We start from the raw sequence: 15,951 nt of genomic DNA on the forward strand, positions 1-15,951 counted from the left end.
TTCGTGCTGATAACGCGAAGGCTTGAGAGCCCAGGGGGCCCCTCTACTTGTGAAATAGATAGAACGTTTAGAAAACGCTGAAGTCATTTTCAGTTTATAACCTGTGGAAATATGTGTATGTGGCTGTACTCTCTGGAATTAAACGCTCTTACCTGGCTTTTAAGACTGGTCTCGATCTACTTCATGCATAATTAATGAACTTACACCTCATTAATGAACTAGAGAGAGTGTGAAATTGATTTTTGCTATAAAACATATAGGAATTTAGAAATTCCACTATCAGCCTGTTAGTAGTAGTAGTAGTAGTAGTAGTAGGCCTGTTAGTAGTAGTAGTAGTAGGCCTGTTAGTAGTAGTAGTAGTAGTAGGCCTGTTAGTAGTAGTAGTAGTGTTAGTAGTAGTGGTAGTGGTAGTAGTAGCAGTAGTGTTATTAGTAGTAGTAGGCCTGTTAGTAGTAGTAGTAGTGTTAGTATTAGTAGTAGTAGTGTTAGTAGTAGTAGTAGTGTTAGTAGTAGTAGTAGTAGGCCTGTTAGTAGTAGTAGTAGTAGTAGTAGTAGGCCTGTTAGTAGTAGTAGTAGGACTGTTAGTAGTAGGCCTGTTAGTAGTAGTAGTAGTAGTAGGACTGTTAGTAGTAGTATTAGTAGTAGGCCTGTTAGTAGTCGTAGTAGGCCTGTTAATAGTAGTAGTAGTAGTAGTACTAGCAGCAGTAGCAGTATTTAGATGCCCTTCACAAACTAGCTTCAAAATAGTTTTTGTGTGGTATTGCTGCTGTTAGCTATTTACGCAATACTATTTGTTAGTTACTGTTGAATTAAAGTTTAAAATAAATTTGCTTGTCTTTAACCATAGTGAAAGAAAAGGAGACCATAGTGCCAAGTGCATGGAGGATTTTAACATTCCATTTTCTGTTTTTGAATGGTGTGAGCGTACCCTAACAACAGAATGGTGTGGGCATAAACCGGTCATTAAAATATTCACATCATTGACATCATCATCTATAAGGAAATAGAAAGCATTTTACATTAAGACCATTTTCAGAGCAGATCAGAATCCCCCTTGTGATTGGTAGATTATGTTTGTCTCCTAACATTGCTTTATTAAACTTGGAATATACTTCATGCTCGGGAGGAAGAAATTCCCCAACTATCCACATGCTATGTATCTCTGGTTTTCAATGCTCACAACTCTCAAATCAACCACACACTTCTAGCACATCATGTTTTTGTTCTATTCATTGATAGTGGTATCTACCCTGTACATAATCTGAACCTTTCAGAACTCTATGACCTCAATGTTAAAATAGGGACTTTTTTCTCCATTTCCTGATTTCAGTTTAGTTGTGTTTTACTTGAGAAAGGATGCAAGCTGGGTTACACCAGTCTCAGAAGTTGTATTTCTGTTTAGCTTAAAAGTAATCTACCATTAGGCTGCAAGTGTTGTAAAATGTGTTGTTTTTTAAAAGTCCAGTGTACAAGGGGTCAAAATGAGTCTCTCTGGGGAGAATGAGGAGGCTGGCCCTCCCTCTAGTATCTGTGAAGAGACTGAAGAGGAAGCCACTGCTTCTAGAATGAGTCTCTCTGGGGAGAATGAGGAGGCTGGCCCTCCCTCTAGTATCTGTGAAGAGACTGAAGAGGAAGCCACTGCTTCTAGAATGAGTCTCTCTGGGGAGAATGAGGAGGCTGGCCCTCCCTCTAGTATCTGTGAAGAGACTGAAGAGGAAGCCACTGCTTCTAGAATGAGTCTCTCTGGGGAGAATGAGGAGGCTGGCCCTCCCTCTAGTATCTGTGAAGAGACTGAAGAGGAAGCCACTGCTTCTAGAATGAGTCTCTCTGGGGAGAATGAGGAGGCTGGCCCTCCCTCTAGTATCTGTGAAGAGACTGAAGAGGAAGCCACTGCTTCTAGAATGAGTCCCTCGGGGAGTGAGGGAGAAATGTCCCTTAAAAGGAGTTTTCCTACAGAACAGGACACTGACAGGGAACTTAAGAGGTAAGATCATCAAATAGGTGTGAAGGAGTTGAGAGTTTGTAACAACTATCTAACAAGTCAGTATTGTTGTGATTTGTCTTTATTTCATACAATAGATCAAGTGAATCAGACATTTTGTTGGATACATTTACTGTATCACTAATCTATAACCTAGCTGTTATGTGAATTAAGACTGATGACAATTATAAAGTAACCATAGAAAAAACTGTTAAACATTTTTATAAGTGCACGCACTCCATGTTGTAAATTAATATCCTGCTCTAAACAGGATCAAGACAGACAGACCAGTCTCACCTGCACCTAGTGGTGTCTCCATGAAGAGTGACTAGTCAATGGGACTTCCTATTCTCTTTAGGAAAGCAGAACTTTCCACTGAGCAAAGGTGAGATCTGAGACTATTCTTTCAAATCTGCATTCATGGGAAATATTGGAATGCAAAAGTTAAAAAATGTGAACTGTGTGAAAATTGTTCTATTTTGGAAACACATCCTGATTAAAACACTTAAATAGGATCAAGACAGACAGACCAGTCTCACTTGCACCTAGTGGTATCTCCATGAATGGTGTGTGTGTGTACATTTCCATTGCATAGTTCAATAATTGGGAAATGTTTTGTAATGTGAAATGGGGAAGTAGCCTAGATATGACTTCCTGAACAGATGTTCAGTTTCTGTTGCAAATTGTTTATTTTGAAAGCACGTTTGAGGTGGTTATGCCCTCTGAAAGCAGTTTTAAATCCTGATGGCTGGTAGTGACTTGAATCTTTGTGCTGACAGATGTTTGGAATAAATAAATACGTCATGGGTGTTGTCCTATAGCAGAAGGGCAACGCGAACAGTCTGGGAAGCACTTGTAATACTGTTGCAGCCCCAAAATAACAGAAAACATCAAGTTGTATTACTCTAAAGAACTTATGAGTCTTCAGATCTGCTGGCGATCAAGGAAATATGACATCATCTGATGTCTCCTTTCTGCTTGTTTGCTCCTTTGAGATGACAGTTTCCTTGGAGAGGTTCATGGAACCAGTGATCTGTCCAATGAGCACTAGATGTTTTTCATCTGAAAAATAAGACAAATAACAATATATAATTATTAACATTCAGTCATCGTCAATCTATTCGAGCCAATACATTTAAGTAATATTAACACACTTTCAATAACACACCCACATACTACACACAACCTGCACTTATTGAAATGCATGCATGAACCCCCCCCACACACACACCGCAAACACACACACAAAAAGTACACACACACACAGACTTTTGTTGGTATTGTAAATGGGTCATGTTTGACATAACTCTATAGATGGCCATTTCATGCATTTATGGAACCTGTCTTTAGGACAAAGGTAAACACCCACCACACACAGACAGGTCCCATAAGTTACCGCAAATGTTTCATGGGCTACACATTCCCCACTTCTCTCTCTCGTGCCCACGCACACACAAACAAGATACACGTCAAATAACACTATTTGACTTGTCAAAAGTTATACTGTTACACTAGCAAGGTACCAAGCTAAGGCTAGCTAGCTACCCCAGAAGTTGAAGTTGCCGTCGAGCAAATAATGCTTTATTACCAACGCGGCATTGTAAACACATCGTTCGTGGCCGGTGTTTGCTTGTTTGCAGATTTGTCTGTACAGCTTTGACAATGCTACTGATAGTAGTGGTGGTGGCGCTTGGCTTGCAAGTGCAAATTCATCACACACAACATTCTATAATAGAACTGTGTTATTTGACGCATCAAATGAAAAGCTTATTTAACGCGTCAAATAGTGTTATTTGACGTGTATTTTAGACACGCAAATACCCAAACGGCCTTCCATTATCAATCAATTACACACACACACACACACACAGGTCCCATAAGTTACTAGCCACATAGAGTAGTTAGCTACACACCCTCCACTTATCTCCCTCTAATGCCACTCACTCACTCACACACACACACTTGGCTTTAATAAACTAGCCAGCTAGTCAGTATACTTGTGCCTCATCACACAGACACTGACAGATAACGTTAGACAGACACAGAAACACACAGCCAACAAAAATCGAATAATAATTGAATGACAAGCACTTACAGTACCATTGGTGAGTTCATTCATCTTGTCACGTCTCATCTCCTTGGGGGTAAAAAGCAAATAGCAGGGCTACCCTTCGTTGGACTTGCAAGTGCACCTGACCATGCAAGCATTTTCAATTTGTTGCACAGCATCACTGACATATTTCACCTCGACTGACTGAAGCACAGTAATTGACGGGTGGTCTTCATCGGTTGCCTCCCAAGGCGGGGCTCGGTCTCGACATTGGTGAGCTCGTTTGAGTCGCTGATGATGGCCGCGCTCCGGCTCAGGTAAAAAAGTAGTAGCCAATAAATTGACGCCACTGATCGACTGAACCAGCTCAACATCATTACTATTTAAACATCTAGCGATTTCACTCTCCGTGGAATCCATCGATACAGTAGAAAGCTAAGATAACTATCTACAAGCTAATGTGTAGTCAGTACTGACAGTCACTTTGTTGATGGGTTTTGAAAAGCGAGTGTACCCTGAGGAACACTTTTTTTTCTGCGGATGATACAGTAACTTTTACACATTTGGGCAAACAGGAAAATCATCCGATTGAATAGCCTGTTGTAGATTGATTCAAATATATTGTAACAACCCTGGGTTTATAAACGCGGATATCGACTCTGCCGCTTGAGCATGCTTTTGCGGCACAGTCGATAGCGCGCTGGACTTCGGCTGGGTCGAGGGTTCGAGACCTGCTCCCTGCCTATTTCATTACAATATATAGCTAGCTAGCTAGTTTGTAATTCATTTATTATTTCGGAATAGGGGAGGGTTGCAAAAAATCTAAATGTTCAAAAAGACAATGTGTATATATGCAAATTGCCCATTGCAACTTCCAACTGATTTTTCCAGACAGAGTGAGTCACATACAGGGGAGGCGTATGCAAGCAGATATGGAAATGTGGATAGGGTGGAATACATTTTATATTAAAACCTGCAAAAGAGCAAATGTAAACTAGGGATAAAATGCACTACCCTCCCCTGTATCCAATGAAAAACCACACAACACTCCCCAAAGTATTTTTTTTGGGGGGATAACCCTCCCCTATTTCGATCTGTCCCCTTTTAGCCTGCCCCTGATCAGAATTTGCAACAAGCGGACGGAAGAGCAATATCCGTAGTCGTATGGAAAAAGCCAGAGTTGGAATGTGAAGCTGGTTATCTTTAGAAAACACTGAGTATATTTAGCTTGCTTCGTTGGATTCCCCTCAGGTGAAACTCTATCTCCTTATATAACAGGTTCTGAATGTAGTTAGCTGTGTCTGGAAAAATGTATGGTATTTGCAGTAGACAAAATACACGTATGCAAGGAAGTGCACACAATAGGCGCTGGATGTAGTTGTCTGTGTCTGGAAACTGTATGCTATTTTCAGGAGACAAAAGACAGGTAGGCAACTTCTCCGAATTGCTTAAAAGAACATGCACCAGTAACAAAATAGGCTAGCCTACTGTTAATCCATGTGTTTACAGATATACCTAACCTGAAGTTAAAACGCCATAAAGTACAGCTGCTAGGGCTGTGGCGATACCAGTATCGCAAATGGAAACGCAAAGCAGACCAACAACTTTGATCCTTTAAAAACCTACTGTATGTGAAATAGTGTGTGCTAATGTTTTGTCACATCTACTGAAGAGATTCTAGTACAGCTGCTAGGGCTGTGGCGATACCAGTATCGCAAATGGAAACGCAAAGCAGACCAACAACTTTGATCCTTTAAAAACCTACTGTATGTGAAATAGTGTGTGCTAATGTTTTGTCACATCTACTGAAGAGATTCTAGTACAGCTGCTAGGGCTGGGGAGATACCAGTATCGCAAATGGAAACGCAAAGCAGACCAACCACTTTGGTCCTTTAAAAACCTACTGTATGTGAAATAGTGTGTGCTAATGTTTTGTCACATCTACTGAAGAGATTCTAGTACAGCTGCTAGGGCTGGGGAGATACCAGTATCGCAAATGGAAACGCAAAGCAGACCAACAACTTTGATCCTTTAAAAACCTACTGTATGTGAAATAGTGTGTGCTAATGTTTTGTCACATCTACCGAAGAGATAAAGTACAGCTGCTAGGGCTGTGGCGATAACAGTATCGCAAATGGAAACGCAAAGCAGACCAACCACTTTGGTCCTTGGCTGCATTCCAAAAACGTAAAAATGTAAAATACACACCATCTCCTCTCAGCCCTTAAATTAAGTGGACACTTCTGATTATGTATCATGATGTATGATCAGTTGACACTTGCAGGGAAATGTGTCACTTATGCACTACAGTCATTTCATATCTTGTCTAGAAGTCAATGCATCCGCAGACGTCGAATGCTAGCCATCCGACGATATCAAGTTAATCGAAAATTACAATGTATAAGTGTCATGTCAGGGAAAGTTGTATGCGCTAGCTAACGTTTCCAAAAGCGAAACAAACAAAAGCATAATTAATTTTACGATACTTGTTTGTGCCGTCATGTGCAATATTAGTACAATTGAATTTATTTACATGTGTTTTTACTTTTGTATGTTCACTTCTCCATATTGATGTTGGTTATACGTTTTGGCTGACTTTTCTTAGGGGATGTACAATCATCGCCAATAGAATTATGGGGCGTTTCAGGCCCCGGAGTGAACATAATTGTACACTCGCAAATTCAATCACAAACAAGGTGCTGAGGGGCTTACGTTGCTAACTTCAGCGGGGATTCCCCCAAGGGCATAAAGCGAGGGTAAGTGGAGGAGGGTGTGTCTATCTGAAAGTTAATTTTACTGTGATGCTGACGACTGCTGTGCCAATAAATATTGAAATGAAGCAGCAGCTCCTTTGCATTGTGGGAAATGGTGGTGCGTTATATGTTTGAAACGCAACCTTTGTCTACACCTATTCAGCATCGTTCACACCCTCTTAAACCGTAGCCCCACCTATCTCTTTAAGGATTCACATATGAGGCAATGTGTTAAAAGGAATGAGTAAGAAGGTGTAATAAACAACCAAATATTTCAAGACTAAAAGTGGTGAAAGTAGTAGTAAAAATACACTTTATCTCGTCCTTGGCCTATATCCTAATCTGACTTTGGTGCAGGTCATGTTATTCTTCACATTACAGTCTCTAGTAAAAAAAAACACTATAAAATCAAATCAACGTTTTATTTGTCACATGCGCAGGATACAAAAGGTGTAAACGGTACAGTGAAAAATTGTTACTTGCATACTAGCAAAATAAAAAAATGTTCAGATACAAATATTGTATAAATATTTGCTAATTATTAGATGACGTTTACCCAGACACACTTGTCTAAATTGATGGGTCATGTGAAAGATATTCTATAACCACCCCCCAGCCACATCTAGCTAAGTGGATGGGTCACTATTGTCTAGACATGTACACATGTTCATATAAATCAAATAACATTTTATTTGTCACATACACATGGTTAGCAGATGTTAATGCGAGAGTAGCGAAATGCTTGTGCTTCTAGTTCCGACAATGCAGTAATATCTAACGTGGCAGACCAATCCGAACTCATCTCCCGGCATGTTCAGCCTATCCATTATCTCAGCTAAACATGGCTAGAGGGAAGGTTGCTCACTTTTTCTGTGGCTTAACCAACTAGGCTCGTAATTTAACCATTTTATTCATATTTACAGATGACATACACATTTATTATTAAGGCACATGAAAGTTTACATGTTCCAGAAGGCATTTCTGCCAAAATAAGAAATACATTTTAAAAATACGTTCAAATGCCTCTCCTGTGAAGTAGTGACGTGCAATATACTCCTAGCTTCTTGAAACCAGTTAATTGGTTGAATTTCTAATGGAAGAATGGTGTCGCATCCTTCCAATAGAGTTACAGACTTGCATAAATGTGCCATGACACATCACAAGACATTGAATTACTCCCTTGCTGAAAACGCATTTCTGTCTTGATATTCCTTAGGCATTTCTGAAGTAGCCTATCTGCATGTCAAACAGGAATGATTGGGTAGGCAATGTTTCTCCTTCTATGATCCGAATGTTAGGGAAGTAACAAAACTATATTTTTGTAGGGGATTTATTCCTGTAGTATAGGCAATGAAATAGGCAATGCAACACTAAAATAAACAAACATTTCCAAGAATAGAAAATGTAATGAAAAGTAGCCTAAATATTTCCAAGTATTATGTCTAGATTCTTATTGTTATTAACACTTAAGTAGGCTGATTTGTTAGGCTACTCGTTTATAAGAATAAGAATTATTATTATTTGGGACACCGCAGCAAAGTTGTGTGGGGAGGGGGGGGGGGATTTCTGTTGTTGAATTCATTACTAAGAGATAAAGACAGTGACCATTCCTTTAGTCAGTCTAAAGTGATGATGTGTGCATGTTTTTCTGTATTTTTAAGTATGGAAGGTGTAGGCTATACATGACTATTAACATTATTATAATTATTATTAGGCCTGTTAGCAGCAGTAATAGCAGTATTAAGATGCCCTTCACAAAACTTGTGGCAAAATAGTTTTTTGTTTGGTATGGCTGATATTAGCTATATAAGCCATAATATTTGGGCTAGTTACAGTTGAAAAAATAGTGGCTTGTCCATAGTGAAGGCAAAGGAAACTACAGTTTGGCAAGTATCCATTCAGCTTGGGGGATTTTAACATTCAATTTAACCACTTCTCTGCTGTGTGTCAAATAAAGTGCTTTGTGTGTTCACAGATCAGCGCATCCTGATCAGAGGTCTGCCATGGATTCCCGCGAGGAGAGGCACATTGTAGGACCCCTTGTACACAGTTAATTTGAAATGCAAATCTGACTCAACGGGTGTTGTCATCATCAACCAACATAGTTATTTCTCCTCCAGTGCTACCAACAGTATTTTTTCCAGAAGTCACAGAATTTTCAGAGAGGATCAGAATCCCACTTGTGATTGGTAGATTATTTTTGTCTTCTAACGTTGCTTTATTAAACTTGGAATATACTCCATGAGTTAATGCTCAAGAGGAAAAATGAAGCACCTCTCGACAGATGCTAAGTGTAACTGCCACTACTGGTAATAATCCCTGGTTTTCAGTGATCACAACTCTAACCAAATCAACCCAATCAACCACACACACTTATAGCACATAAAGTAAGCATTTTGTCTTTATGACAGACTTTTAAGTCACAGGTAAAGTTTTGTTGCTCTCGGAAGAAAAACCTACATTTGTCAGTTAAGTTTTTTGTTACATTGAATGTTATTGGTAACTATCCACAACTCTAGGATCTCAATGTTAAAATAGGGACCTTTCTTTTCCATTTCCTGGTTTCAGTTTTGGTGTTTTTCTTCCGACAGCAAGGAGGATGCAAGCTGGGTTGCACCTTTGCACTACTAGCAAAACTTAATTATTTACCAACAGTGAATTACAGACATAAAGTAAATAAGGCTACAAAGCACCAAGACTTTATTTTGCACAACCCCCTATCAGCGTAGATCAGCTTCAACTGTCTAAGAAGTTGTATTTCTGTTAAGCTTGAAATTAATGTTCTATTGCACTACAAGTGTTGCAAATAGTGCTGTTTTTTAAAAGTCCAGTGTGGGGTACACTGTGCCAAAATGAGTCTCTCTGGGGAGTATGAAGAGGGAAGCACTCCCTCTAGTATCTGTGAAGATACTGAAGAAGAAGCCACTGCTTCTGGAAGGAGTTTCTCAGGGACTGAGGGAGCGATGTCCCCTAAACTAAGTTTTCCTGCCGAACAGGACACTGACAGGGAGCTTAAGAGGTAAGATCATTAAATAGGTAAGTGTGAAGGAGCTAATATTTTGTCAAAACTCTTGTACGAACCAGTATTGGTTGCGAAGAATGGATAATATTAATTTATTTGTACATAATGTTTCCGCCATCGTGACCGAAAAGAGGTTCTGGACATCAGAACAGCAATCACTAACCTCAATTTTGATGAAGACATTTACTTCAATGAGTCTTTAGTGCAAGACATGCATACTGATCACCAGGGACTAGACCCTAATCCCCGACACTTGGAAGAGAAAAAGATGTCACTATAGGGGCCGCTGTACGGGCACCCTTATGAAACTACGTTGGCAAGTGGATAGACCGCCTCTACCATCCATTCTATTGGCGAACGTGCTATCTTTGGAGAATACAGTTCCTTCGGGAAAGTATTCAGACCCCTAGACTTTTTTCACATTTTGTTTCATTCCAACCTTATTCTAAAATGGATCAAATTTGTTAAAATCCTCAGCAATCTACACACAATACCCCATAATGATAAAGCAAATTTTATGGCAAATTTTTAACAAAAAACAGAAATACCTAATTTACATAAGTATTCAGTAGACCCTTTGCTATGAGACTCGAAATTGAACTAAGGTGCATCCTGTTTCCATTGATCACCCTCGATGTTTCTACAACTTGATTGGAGTCCATCTGTGGTAAATTTAAATTGATTAGACATGATTTGGAAAGGCACACACCTGTTTATATAAGTTCCCACAGATGACAGTGCATGTCAGAGCAAAAACCAAGCCATAAGGTTGATGGAATTGTCCGTAGAGCTCCGAGACAGGATTGTGTCGAGGCACAGATCTGGGGAAGGATACCAAACATTTCTCCAGCATTGAAGGTCCCCAAGAACACAGTGGCCTCCATCATTCTTAAATGAAAGAAGTTTGGAACCACCATGACTCTTCCTAGAGCTGGTTGAATGGTCAAACTGAGCAATCGGGGGGAAAGTGACCAAGGAATGTGACCAAGAACCCGATGGTCACTCTGAAAGAGCTCTAGAGTTCCTCTGTGGAGATGGGAGAACTTTCCAGAAGGACAACCATCTCTGCAGCACTCCACCAATCAAGCCTTTATGGTAGAGTGGCCAGCCGGAAGCCACTCCTCAGTAAAATGTACATGGCAGCCGCTACGAGTTTGTCAAAAGGCACCTGAAGACCCTCAGACCGTGAGAAACAAGATTCTCTGGTCTGATGAAACCAAGATTGAACTCCAGACTCTGGCTGGGCCACTCAAGGACATTCAGAAACTTGTGCCGAAGCCACTCTGTTGTCTTGGCTGTGTGCTGGGTCGTTGTCATGTTGTAAGGTGAATCTTCTCCCCATTCTGAGGTCCTGAGCGCTCTGGAACAGGTTTTCATTGAGGATCTCGCTGTACTTTGCTCCGTTCATCTTTCCCTCAATCCTGACCAGTTTCCCAGTCCCTGGCGCTGAAAAACATCCCCACAGCATGATGCTGCCACCACCATGCTTCCCCATAGGGAGGGTGCCAGGTTTCCTCCAGACTTGATGCTTGGCTTTCAGGCCGAAGAGATCGATCTTGGTTTCATCAGACCAGAGAATCTTGTTTCTAACGGTCTGAGTCTTTAGGTGCCATTTTGGAATAAGGCTGTAAGGTCATAAAATGTGGAAAAAGTCGAGGGATCTGAATACTTTTCCAAATGCACTGTATTACCTCAACTACCTCGTACCCCTTGTGCACATTGACTCGATACCGGTACTCCTTGTACATAGCCTCGTTATTGTTATTTTATTGTAAACTCTGCGTTGTTGGGGAAAGGCTCGTAATTTAAGCATTTCATGGTAAAGTCTACACCTGTTGTATTCGGCGCATGTGACATACAATTTTATTTTGTCATTATTTCATTCAAAACAGATATTTCATTCAAAACAGACATTTTGTTGGAGACAAATGTACTAGATCACCAACCTATACCTAGCTGTATGTGCATTGACTGGTGACAAATAAGTAACCAACCATTAAAAAAACAAATCTAAAATGTGTGCTAACTCACCTATGTTGGATATTCAAATCCTGCCTTAAACAGGTTCATGACAGACCGACCAGTCTCACCTGCACCAAGCTGTGTCTCCATGAAGAGTGACCTGTCGATGGGAATTCCTATTTTCTTCAGTGATGGAGAATTATTCACTAGGCAAAGGTGAAACCTAAGATATAACATGGTGTTTGATTATGGCTTTTCCTTTTATTTACCATCTTCTGTATAGATGAAGACTGATGTTATTGCTCTCTGTGCTCATTTCTACCCAGCAGTATCTCTGAGGAGAATGACCAGTCAATGGATCACCAACCCAGAGTCCCTACTGATGACAAAGTGTGAGTGATCGCAGTTTACATTGCATCCTACCTATTTTCTATACATTTTATTCACCAGTCATGTGTCTGACATCTGGTACATTTTTACTCTGTGAATTTCCAGATAATAGGCTCCAATTCATCATTTAGGAAGCCTAATTTTGCTTGTCATTAGATCCCTTGTCTACAGGACAACATCATTCAGTCTGACATCCTAGAAATGTGAATAAAATTGCATGATTACTGAACTCAGCAAAATAAGAAACGTCCCTTTTTCAGGACCCTGTCTTTCAAAGATAATTCTTAAAAATCCAAATAACTTCACAGATCTTCATTGTAAAGGGTTTAAACACTGTTTCCCATGCTTGTTCAATGAACCATAAACAATTAATGAACATGCACCTGTGGAACGGTCATTAAGACATTAACAGCTTACAGACGGTAGGAAATGAAGGTCACAGTTACAAAAACATAGGACGCTAAGGCCTTTCTACTGACTCTGAAAAACACCAAAAGAAAGATGCCCAGGGTCTCTGCTATCTGCGTGAACGTGCCTTAGGCATGTTGCAAGGAGGCATGAGGACTGCAGATGTGACCGGGGCAATAAATGACAATGTCCATACTGTGAAACGCCTAAGACAGCGCTACAGAGAGACAGGATGGACAGCTGATCGTCCTCGCAGTGGCAGACCACGTGTAACCACACCTGCACAGGATCGATACATCCGAACATCACACCTGCGGGACAGGTACAGGATGGCCACAACAACTGCCCGAGTTGCACCAGGAACGCACAATCCCTCCATAAGTGCTCAGATTGTCCGCAATAGGCTGAGAGAGGCTGGACTGAGCGCTTGTAGGCCTGCTGTAAAGCAGGTCCTCACCAAACATCACCGGCAACAACGTCGCCTATGGGCACAAACCCACCGTCGCTGGACCAGACAGAACTGGCAAAAAGTGCTCTTCATTGACGAGTCGCTGTTTTGTCTAATCAGGGGTGATGGTCAGATTCGCGTTTATCGTCGAAGGAATGAGGGTTACACCGAGGCCTGTACTCTGGAGCGGGATCGATTTGGAGGTGGAGGGTCCATCATGGTCTGGGGCGGTGTGTCACAGCATCATTGGACTGAGCTTGTTGTCATTTCAGGCAATCTCAACACTGCGTTACAGGGAAGACATCCTCCTCCTCCCTTCCTGCAGGCTCATCCTGACATGACCCTCCAGCATGACAATGCCACCAGCTATACTGCTCGTTCTGTGTGTGATTTGTTCTGCCATGGTCAGTAGAGCCCAGATCTCAATCCCATTGAGCACGTCTGGGACCTGTTGGATCGGAGGGTGAGGACTAGGGCCATTCCCCCCCAGAAATGTCCAGGAACTTGCAGGTGCCTTGGTGGGATAGTGCGGTAACATCTTACAGCAAGAACTGGCAAATCTGGTGCATTCCATGAGGAGGAGATGCCCTGCAGTACTTAATGCAGCTGGTGGCCACACCAGATACTGCCTGTTACTTTTGATTTTGACCCCCCCTTTGTTCAGGGACACATTATTCCATTGCTGTTAGTCACATGTCTGTGGAACTTGTTCAGTTTATGTCTCAATTGTTGAATCTTGTTATGTTCATACATATATTAACACATGTTAAATTAGCTGAAAATAAGAAAATTAACGCAGTTGACAGTGAGAGGACATTTCTTTTTTTGCTGAGTTCATAATAGTGAGACCCAAGGTACCCAAGGTTTAGTGTAGCTATCAGGAGATGCAGATAGCGTTGTCTCCCAGTAAAATGCACCAAATGTTGTCCTATAATCTTCACTTAGCCTACCAAACTATAGAATGTCAAACTCTGTACTGTTTCATCATTGATCACATCCAGATTAGAGTTTAGTTATATTATAAATGTATAAATGTTTACCCAAATCAATTTAATTAAATTCAACAAGGAACATGTATCTTTCTTTTCCACCTATAGGTACCCAACAGAAGTCCAGGAGAAAATGAAACCCTACTTGAAGAATAGGATATATTCTTTATTTGAGGGCATTGATGATCAAGGAAAAACGACACCTCTTAACGACATCTACACAGAGCTCTACATCACACAAGGTGGAATTGGAGAGGTCAATAATCAGAATGAGGTGAGACAGATTGAGACAGTATGCAGTTGTCAAGTAGAACACGAGACATCAATCCAACTCAATGACATCTTCAAACCCTTACCTGGACAAGACAAGCTTATCAGAACAGTGCTGACAAAGGGAGTTGCTGGCATTGGAAAAACAGTGTCTGTGCTGAAGTTCATGTTGGACTGGGCTGAAGAAAAAGCAAATCAAGACATCCAGATCATCTTTCCACTTCCTTTTCGGGATCTGAACTTGATGAGAGATAAAAATCTAAGTCTGATAGAACTACTTCATCACTCCTTTAAAGAAACAAAAGTATCAGAAATCTCAGAAAACAAAAATATTGTGTTTGTTTTTGATGGTCTGGATGAATGTCGCCTTCCTCTAGACTTCCAGAATAATAAGATCTGCTGTGATGTCACAGAGTCAACTTCAGTGGAAGTTCTGCTGACAAACCTCATCAAAGGGAATCTGCTTCCCTCTGCTCACATTTGGATAACATCCCGACCTGCAGCAGCCAATCAGATCCCTCCTGAGTGTGTTGACCAGGTGACAGAGGTACGAGGATTCAATGACCCACAGAAGGAGGAGTACTTCAGGAAGAGAATTGGTGAGGAGGACCTGGCCAGCAGAATCATCTCACACATAAAGACATCAAGGAGCCTCCACATCATGTGCCACATTCCAGTGTTCTGTTGGATTTCAGCCACTGTCCTAGAGAGACTATTGGTTGAAGCAGAGAGTCAAGAGATCCCCAAGAATCTGACTCAAATGTACGCTCACCTCATGATCTTCCTGTCAAAACTGAGGACTCAGAAATATCCTGTAAAGCCTTCCAACGATTTTTACTGGGATAAAGAGATGATTTTGTCACTGGGAAAATTGGCTTTTCAACAGCTAGAAAAAGGCCATCTGATATTCTATGAGGAAGACCTGAGAGAGTGTGGCATTGACATCAAGGATGCGTCTGTGTACTCTGGAGTGTGCACTCAGATCTTCAGAGAAGAGTCTGGGCTTAACCAGATGAAGGTGTACTGCTTTGTACATCTGAGTATCCAGGAGTTTCTGGCTGCACTCTATGTGTTCCTCATGTTCACTAACGACAACAACAATCTGATGGCTAAAGAGAAATCCCTCCACAACAAAAACAGTTTATATGAAGATGCAGTGGACAAGGCCTTGCAGTTTGAAAATGGCCATCTGGACCTTTTCCTCCGCTTCCTTCTAGGCCTTTCACTGCAGTCCAATCAGCATCTCCTACAAGGCCTACTGACACCAACAGGAAGCAGCTCACAGAACAACAAGGAAACAGTCAAATACATCAAGGAGAAGATCAGGGAGAACCTCCCCCTGGAGAGGTGTATCAATCTGTTCCACTGTCTGAATGAACTGAATGATCATTCTCTAGTGGAAGAGATCCAAAGCTACCTGAGATCAGGAAGTCTCTCAAAATCTAAACTCTCATCTGGACAGTGGTCAGCTCTGGTCTTCATGTTGCTGACCTCCGAGAAGCTGGATGTGTTTGACCTGAAGAAATACATCAGATCAGATGCGGCTCTTCTCAAACTTCTCCCAGTTGTCAGATCCTCTAGAACAGCCCTGTAAGTGCTTAGTCAAATTGATTTCCAAACAGCATGCTAATGTAACATAATAATGAACATCAGTTTGAATGACTAGTTAGGCTGACAA

The 15,951-nt window shown here is 41.1% G+C and overlaps 1 protein-coding gene across 1 annotated transcript in view; it reads left to right on the top strand.

The window, feature by feature from the left end:
* The first annotated feature begins 1,445 nt into the window (after window positions 1–1,445).
* Window positions 1,446–15,951, top strand: part of LOC115126203 (uncharacterized) — a 29,925-nt gene continuing 15,419 nt past the window's right edge. The window contains exons 1-6 of the mRNA XM_065014817.1: window positions 1,446–1,984; window positions 2,253–2,366; window positions 8,760–9,803; window positions 11,871–11,984; window positions 12,095–12,160; window positions 14,112–15,863. Of these exons, the coding sequence (XP_064870889.1) occupies window positions 9,637–9,803; window positions 11,871–11,984; window positions 12,095–12,160; window positions 14,112–15,863 (2,099 nt within the window). The 5' untranslated portion in view covers window positions 1,446–1,984; window positions 2,253–2,366; window positions 8,760–9,636. The remainder of the gene's footprint in view (window positions 1,985–2,252; window positions 2,367–8,759; window positions 9,804–11,870; window positions 11,985–12,094; window positions 12,161–14,111; window positions 15,864–15,951) is intronic.

Source organism: Oncorhynchus nerka, unplaced genomic scaffold (genome assembly GCF_034236695.1).
Source record: "Oncorhynchus nerka isolate Pitt River unplaced genomic scaffold, Oner_Uvic_2.0 unplaced_scaffold_2081, whole genome shotgun sequence".
NCBI lineage: Eukaryota > Metazoa > Chordata > Actinopteri > Salmoniformes > Salmonidae > Oncorhynchus > Oncorhynchus nerka.